This window comes from Phalaenopsis equestris, unplaced genomic scaffold, assembly GCF_001263595.1.
Source record: "Phalaenopsis equestris unplaced genomic scaffold, ASM126359v1 Scaffold000002, whole genome shotgun sequence".
NCBI classification, from domain to species: domain Eukaryota; kingdom Viridiplantae; phylum Streptophyta; class Magnoliopsida; order Asparagales; family Orchidaceae; genus Phalaenopsis; species Phalaenopsis equestris.
The window spans coordinates 19,872,314-19,880,892 of record NW_018164444.1 but is presented as its reverse complement, the minus strand read 5'-3'; the positions used below and the strand labels follow the sequence as shown (position 1 = coordinate 19,880,892).

The following is an 8,579-nucleotide window of genomic DNA, read 5'->3' as shown; positions in this document are numbered from 1 at the left end:
ATAGCACAATGAAAAGCCATTCATGCCCCCACCTCTTTTCAACAGTTTACTTTTAATTATTAAAACCGTTCGGTCAACATTAGGTGAGCTGTAAACATTACGTGCGCAGTAAATTTTATCTACTTTCAATAATATTAATAATAACACAAATTTATATATAATTTTTAAATATTCAACTACTAATATTTATTTATTTATTTTTGTTTATAATAATTTGACCTCATGAACTTATGAAATGAAATGAAAACGTCTATTTCATTTTTTTAATTAATAATAATAATAATTTTTTTTATTTGATGTGTATGACTTGAATCATAAATATGTTAATATAAATATAAAGGCACATATATAAATAAAAAATAATTATGCAATTCGGGGAGCAGCTTAGGTTCATCGAACCACAGAAAGAATTTGTAAGATGTATGCAGCGCTGCGTATATAATAGATATTTATATCGACATTATATTCACGTTATATCCCTTGTAATTTCTATATAATTTTTATGTACTTATTTGTACTTATAAATATGTGAAAATAGAAAAGCAAAATTTATTTATAAGTTAAGATAAACTAGAAAAAAAGTTATATAGAAGTGACATAAGAGATGCAACACAATTTTTTTCCACGAAGCACAGCATAACGCTAAACCCCATTCGCACTTCCCTCGCCCTTCTGGAATCCCTTTCCTATTTGGAACCCAAAACCTCGGCATAACGCTGCCATACTCTTTCTGTAATTGTTCTCTGTGGCGGCCGCCGGCGAAGCTAAAGGTCAGAGCACGGCGAGAGAAGAAAGTGTGCGTGTGAGATAGAGAGAGGGGGAGTAGCAGGCTATCCATGGAGGTAGAGTACCCGGATGACTTTCGATGCCCGATTTCACTGCAAGTGATGAGTGACCCAGTGATCCTCGCCTCCGGCCACACCTTCGATCGCGTCTCCATCCAGCGTTGGCTTGACTCAGGCCACCGGACTTGTCCGGTGACCATGCTCCCTCTCCCCCCTCACTCACCTCTCATTCCTAACCATGCCCTCCGCTCCCTCATCGCGAACTTCTCCCCCTTCAACGCCGGCGCCTCCCGCACGTATTCGATGTTGCCGGAGAAAGAATCCCTTATTTCTTCTCTCACTTACCCCGCAAACCCAGCCACACTCTCGCTTCTCCTTCGCCTCGCCAAAGATGACCTCTCCTTCCGACACTCTCTCGTCAACTCTGGCGCTCCGTCTGTCCTCCTCCGTCACGCTGCTTCCTCGGATTCGCACGACATTCAAGGTCTTTCGCTTCGCATACTCCTTTACCTATCCTTGGACGGCGACGATGCTCGCGTTGGCCTGGTCGCGGATGGCGCCCTTGATCCCCTAATTCATGTCCTCACTGTCGGAGGCCCCAACGCTGCCCTAGCCGCCACCACCCTCACCAGCCTTGCTATGGTCGAGGTCAATAAGTGCACAATCGGCGCTCAACCATTCGCTATACCGAGCCTCTCTGCTCTCATCCGCAGCGGCAAGGGGAGGGAACGCCGCGAGGCTGCTACTGCGCTCTACGAGCTCAGCAAGTTCCCGGAGAATCGCCCTCGTGCTGTTCGCTCAGGCGCGGTGCCCTCTTTAGTAAGCTTTGTCAGTGATGGCTCCGAGAGGGCAGTTGAGGTCCTGGGGTTGCTTGCGAAATGTAGAGAAGGGCGGGAGGCTATGAGGAATGTCAAGGGTTTTGTGAAAGTTTTGGCTGGAGTTTTGCGGGAAGGTAGCGCAAGAGGCATTGAGCATGCCCTTTTGGTTCTGAATTTGATTTGTTCTGATAGTGTGCAGATGAGCCTGGATGTAAAACAAGAGGGGGTCGAAGACATATGCTTCATGCTGGTTGAATTGGATGAAGGGAAGGTTGGGAGGAATGCTTTGATGATGATTAGAACTTTGGAGAAGGAAGGAATGAGCGGCCACTGTTGACTCTTGCTTTGGTTTTCTGCTTCAAAGAGATTTGGCGTCATAGTAGGCGGAGATTTAGGAGGTAAGTCTGTTTATGATACTGTAAAAGATCCGAAAAAAAAATCGAGATATCTTATGAAATTGTCCTGTCAATATTAAAAAGCTGTCGCTTGCAACTTTTTGTTGTTAACGTTTGCTAAGGAGTAATTTGATCTTATATCTATACATAATGTCTTCTTCAGGTGCAATTGTGTTGCGCGTCAGGGACTTCAGCTGGGTTGTTATGCTATTTTTCTTCAATTTGGATGGATTTATCTCATCTCGCATATGACCCTAAAAGTTTGATTTATTTGAGTTATCCCTTTTATACATAGAACACAAAAGGTTGTTGAAACAACCAAGTGCATATTACCACTTCATAACAAACTTCATCAAATCCCACCTCCTGTCAGTTAGATCAATTGTACTTCCTTTGTAACAAACCCTCCTATATAAGCATGTATTGGAACCTGAAATCAGCAGTGAATTTTTTCTCACACTCAAGTCTATCATTCTACATCTTGCTGTGTTTCAGTTCACTATCCTGGCAGTACCCAGCATATTGGTAATGTGAATTTATAATGATTAATTGATGTAAAATATAGATGTAAGTTTGGCTTCATTATTTTGTAGTGTTGCGTGGCTGAGTTTTATGGATACATCACTTTTAATTTGACAAGTTATTGTTACATAAATTCTCTAATCTTCTTTAAATAGAGCATGTGGTTTCACCTCTCAATGGTTTTCCAGCATTGCTGGAGATTTTTGGCATTAGTAGAATCACCATCAATCTGCTTGCTATAAGGTTAATGATATTTTGTGGTGCCTCCGTACCCATCTTTGTCGTATCGCCTCTTGGAAATTCATTGTAGTAGATCTGTGTTTTTAAAGATATTAGGTGCCTTTAAAGTGAGTTGTTTTTTTAATATCTACAGTGTTAGGCATAGTGTAGGGGTGTAAGTGAGTCAAGCTGACTCATGAGTTGGCTCGAGCTCGGCTCGATAAGTGCCCCATGAACGGAGCTCGATGAGCTAACAAGCCATGCTCAAAGTAGCTCCGACTCGACTCGTTCACTCGTGAGCTAGCTCTTTTAAAAATATATATATAAAATATACTCAAAATATATTAAATTTGTAATAAAAATGTTTAAAAAATAAAATTTTGTATTTAATTTTAAGTGTTTTTTTTTTCTCTCATAATTGCTCATTCTATTTATCATTTTGTTATAACATTACTTTAAATTAATATTATTTTCTTTCATTTATAATAAACAAGCCGGCTCAAACGCTTGGACTTAAACTTGAGCTTGATAAAATTAATCAAGCTCTAGCTAAGGGTGACTCGGGCTCCACTCGACTTGTTTACATCCCTACCATAGCGGCGTAAGCCTAGGCATCCGACTGGGCAAAGTGATGGTCTAAATAATTTAATCTAATTTAACTATGAGAATTATTTTTGGAGTGTTTAATATTCTGATCCCCACGATAAAATCTGAAAATTTAATAGGGAATAAAAACACTATTTTAATTTTAATCATTTTAACTATCAAAATAATGAAACATGGTGAAATACTTTGTACCGTCCATAAGATTTTAAAGTTTTGTTTCAGTTTTAAGCTAACAAATAAAAGCTTAAGTAGGTATCTTTTTTAGTGTAAGGTTAATCTACGGGGAAAGGGTTACCAGTGTTATTCGCGGCGGTAGAGGATAGGTGTTTTATTGGCTTAGTTTTGCGCGAATATCTCTCACAAATAAATGAAATGAAGTGCAAGAGTCGCTCAATATTTTTATGTTGAAAAACCGAAAGGGAAAAATCATTGAGCTTAACACTGTTGAAATTGTTCCATTATATGCATATATAATTTACAAGACATTGCTTGCCCCTGAATAATATAAAATAATATTATAAGGGTGGTGACAGCGACCTGACTGTTATGATGGAATTTTGACGATGGGGATGTGTGATGGAGATCTAATGTCAATTTCGCCAACGGTAGTAGTGAATTGACAATAATGGTTTGACGATAGTGACTGCAATGACCAAGTGACAGTGTTTCAACCATAGCGGTTTAACAACAAGGGTTGTGATGTCAGCCCAGAGACAATGGTTTGGTGTTGGTAGTGGAGAAAACCAAGCAATGATGGTTTGGTGGTGACGGTTCTACGAAAGTGGTTTGGTGGTGACAACTCGATAATGGTGTTTGATGGTGACGATAGCGATGACGGTGATCCGTTGGCAGCAGTTAGGTAAAGGAGACATGACGACGACTGATTTGGCAACTATTGTGGTGGTGGCTGAGCGACACTGATCCAATGCCGACGACAGAGGTTTGATGGCAAAGGTAGCGGCGATCGTGTGATGGTAATCCGACGATGACAGTGGCTCGATGAAGGTGGCTTGCGGTGGTGGAGCTCGAGTATCCTCAAGAATTTTGACCTCCCTTCAGTCTTCTCATCCAGGTCCTCCTTTGTAAAGATAATAGGGGTCTATTTATAAATTTTGGGAGTGACATTCTTTGTAAAGTGTACTTTAATCCAAACCACTCATCAGAATGTCCATTGTAGTTATCTTGATTAGATAATATTTTATGAATATTTGGGTGCTTTAATGATATTTAAATTAAGTTATCTTAGGCTCGTTGGATTTGTCTGTTTTTGACACTCGATTTAACTTTAAGTTTGCCAAATTTTGAGACATTTGATCCTCCAAATTGTCGTAAAGCTTCTTATTTTTCTTTAAATTCATGATTTGGGCTCACTTGGACTCAGATCAATTCACTTTTACTGTCATTTGGTTTGTATCGAGGCATTCCATTTGATTATTGAGTATAGACAATCCATAATTTAGATTTTAAAGTTTTCAGTCCTAATGTTCATCGAGATTCATGCTTGATCAAGAGTATCTTTTTGGGATTTATCAATTAAGTATGAAATGCTATTTGTTTTACCCATTTTCTTAACCTTATGTCATGAAACCGCCAATCAAATAATTGTACTGTGCTGTACTACGTTTCGGCTTTATTTCCAACACAATCCTTCCATTGGCTCTTTTTACCTTCATTCAGTTCTTCCTCCATTCTCATTCACCTTCCAAACATAAAGATGGGAAAAGAAGAAACGTGGATTGGGTGATCCCCACTTTCACATTTTGTTATTCCCCTTTATCCCACCCCCAATGCAGATGGATCCGCAACCTAAGTTTGGGTTTGTTGTTTTGTTTGTTTAAACCTATTTACATAATTCCCTTGATTTCGTTGAATTACATTGAAGTCATAGTGGTTGATCCAGTGTGGCTATTATCATTCCTAGTATTTGTCTCAATTTATAGCACAAATTTGGAAGCTGAAAGAAGATTCACATGTTAAGTTAGAGCTACACAATTTATATGTAAAACCCATAGAGGAAGAGATCTATTTAAATAGTCAAATTTCTCATTTGGGCAAAAGGTAAAGTCGAAAATTTTTCTTACATATCTCTCTTTAGGTGCCCGTGTATTTGGTAAATATGTATTCTTAATTTTATGATGTGATTAATCTTTTGAATGATTGTTATTCTTATTTTTCATGTCATACTTCTGCATTTTGAATCTTAGTCCAACATAAGGTATTTGCTTTTGCATTTGTAGTAACGATGCAATAGTCTTCCGACTCATCATGAAACATTTGGTTCTAGATTTTTTCCCGCCTCTTGGTTCTCTTCAAATTTTGAATGTTTAAAGTTTAAACCCATGCCTGCTTGTAAATTTTGCTTAATTTTTGAAATAGATGGCAAGTTAGTTATTTCTCTCCTTAAAATGCTAATACAGCAACTAAAAATTAAGATTTTTCAAACAAAATAGAAGAACATTAATAAACGGGTTTCAGTGGATTGCAGATTGCATCCTGGACCCCCACTCCTGTATTTGGACAAAAGAATGGGGCCTTGGCACTCAGTTCACAAATGCTTAAATTATTTAATGCACCAAAAATGGCTCCTAGGCATTGGAGAGATGTCAAGCTGGATAAATATTTGTGTACGAAAAGCATACGTAGAGTTGCGTACATTTTAGGTTATTCGGATGGTACAAATAGGTTATACTTAAGTTATACCCTCTTGTAATTCTTCTTGTAACCTAAGTGTAACCTAGTTGTACCTCCGAATAACCTAAAATATACGCAACTCTGCGTACGCTTTCCGTACGCAAATATTTCTCACCAAGCTGAACTTGTATTAATTTCTCTCCTATTCCTCTCCGATGGACGCACAAAATATATTTTCTCATATGCCATTTATTTTTTTATTTTTTGGAAGAAATACCTGCATACCACTGAAGTCCTATGTATTTACATATCTAGCACCTACACTTTAATTTTTCAATGTATGCCATCTTACCTATCAATGAAAAGTTGTATTTCACTTTTTAAAAGTTAAAATGGTGGTATTTTTTATACGATACGAAAGATTAGGGTGGTATAACTGTAAAAAAGTAAAATTAAAGTGTTTGATACGTAAATACATAGGAATTTGGTGGTATTTAATATTTCTGCTAATTTGCGCTTGCATCTAGCTAAGGCCATCTCATTAACAACCAGCCAGCCATTCACTATTTGTGAGAAAATGACTTGTTCTTGACAGTGTCATGATAAAACACAAATTGGAGCACACGTGGAAACCGCTATACCATATGTTTGTGTGATGTCTTTTCCACGTTATTGCTGTGGCCCTATGCCTATCTCAATTCTACTGGTGGGAGACTAGAGTAGTCTAATAAAAAATTGTCTATTTCATGATTGTGTAAATTTGTTTTCTTCTCTATTTCATCGTGATTTCCTTGGATGCTGTAGGGTCTGCAACCATTGATAAACAATGTGGTCAATGTCGGAGCCCAGATGAGTGTTCATACTTCCACTATTGTAGATCTGATTTACTTGTGATCAAATATGATTTTGGGGCATTTACATAGAATTCCATGTATTTACATGTCTAACACTTAAACTTTGCTTTTTTACATTTATACCACCCAAATCTTTCATATCACATAAAACAAGTGATAATTACATATAGACCTGCCGCAACATTGATATTTACAAATTAACCACCTAGATGACTTTTTTGAACTACAGAACCGATGTATTTCTGCGTGCCACGAGGACTTGATAAAAAGGAAAGATATGGGTTGGGGTTTTACCATGTATTTTGATATTTGAGTCAGAATTTGAAAAATGGATGAAAGAGGGTGGTTGATTTATAAATAGTAAGTTTCAGGTGGTCTGTATGTTTTTGCCCTTAAAAAATAATGCCATGTTAGCTTTTTAAAAAGTGAAATACACCTTTTCATGGATAGATAATGTGTGTAAAAATAGGAATTTTGGTGTTAGGTATGTAAATACATAAGAATTGAGTGGTATGTATGAAAATCTGCCTATCCCTTTAACTGAAGGATAAGTTCATGAACGAGTACTAATCATTTGGTATTTATGTATGCTGTATGTTTTTCAACTATATGACACGTGACTAAACCAATACCTACATATCTCAACAATTTTCTTCGTATGTGACAGTTCCTGTACCATTCACTAACAGCCCATTTAATTAAGTTCTTTCTTTTGAATTTTTCTTAATCATGATTGAAGACAAAATACAGGTAGGAACCATAAACTACATGAATGGCTCGATTGCAACATAACCAATCAATAATATCATTTGCTTGGGTGCAAGTCATTAGGGGATCAAAATTGGGGTCCTATATATTTAAGGAATATTTACATATATACCACCAATTCCTATGTATTTACAGATCTAACACCTAGACTTCAACTTCTTACATATATGCTACCTTGCATATGCTTTAAAAGGTGTATTTCACTTTTCAAAAGTTATGATAGTGGTTTTTTTTATGTGACATGAAAGTGTATTGTTAAAATCGAAGTGTAGGTGGTAGATATGTAAATACATAACAATTGGGTGGCATATATTTAAAATCCCAGGTTTGTTGATGAGGTTCAACCACTTATTCTACATCAACATATTCTTCAAACATTTAATATGAAATTTCACTTAATACTTTCACGTGCCTCAACGGTAGCATAAATGAGAAGGTTAGAACTCTACTCATTTGGTTCAGCTGTCTTTATTTCATATTGGCCAATTGAGCGGTGGCTGAGTAATGGCAAATGCTGTCATCGGTTCTGTAACCTCTAGTTCATTGAAAAGGTAGAGAGGAGAAGACTCTCAGAAAGCAACCGCATGAATTATGTGGATGCTAATGCCTGTGCTCAGAATGCTGTATGGCGAGTATTTTTTGAGGAAGGCATTAGGGTAAAAATATTCAACTCAAATTTGATTAGGAAGAACTTTGTAGTAATTAAATTTATTTGGAGATGAATATTATTTAAGTATTAATTTATTAGTCATGTATTTTATTACATGGTAAATTTGATGATTATTATGCCCATTTTGTTCAAATTTTGATTAGAATATCCGATATATAATGTTGAGAATTGGACCTTATTTTGGGACCTAGGGGCTTATTTGTCCATGTTATGAATGTATAGATTAGATTTTGCAAAATTTTTTTTATGGTATTAGAGCCTAACTCGTGGCTTTGGAGCTGCTACTTCGGATCAATGTGCATCCTAGATCG

The 8,579-nt window shown here is 37.0% G+C and overlaps 1 protein-coding gene across 2 annotated transcripts; it reads left to right on the top strand.

Annotated features, from left to right (window-relative positions):
- Nucleotides 1-631: 631 nt before the first annotated feature.
- On the top strand, nt 632-7,097 carry LOC110039302 (U-box domain-containing protein 8). Of its 2 annotated transcripts, none has more exons than XM_020744322.1 (2): nt 632-2,001; nt 6,781-7,097. In XM_020744322.1, exon 1 carries the CDS (start codon nt 837-839, stop codon nt 1,938-1,940), a length of 1,104 nt encoding a protein of 367 aa, XP_020599981.1. In that variant the 5' UTR covers nt 632-836; the 3' UTR covers nt 1,941-2,001; nt 6,781-7,097. The 2 variants fall into 2 exon arrangements, with proteins under 2 accessions (XP_020599981.1, XP_020599980.1); XM_020744321.1 differs by lacking the exon at nt 6,781-7,097 and adding an exon at nt 2,162-2,564.
- The last annotated feature ends 1,482 nt before the right edge of the window (nt 7,098-8,579 follow it).

Excerpts from the sequence above, each read along its gene's own strand:
- LOC110039302 (XM_020744322.1), top strand. The coding sequence starts at position 837 with ATGGAGGTAGAGTACCCGGATGACTTTCGATGCCCGATTTCACTGCAA.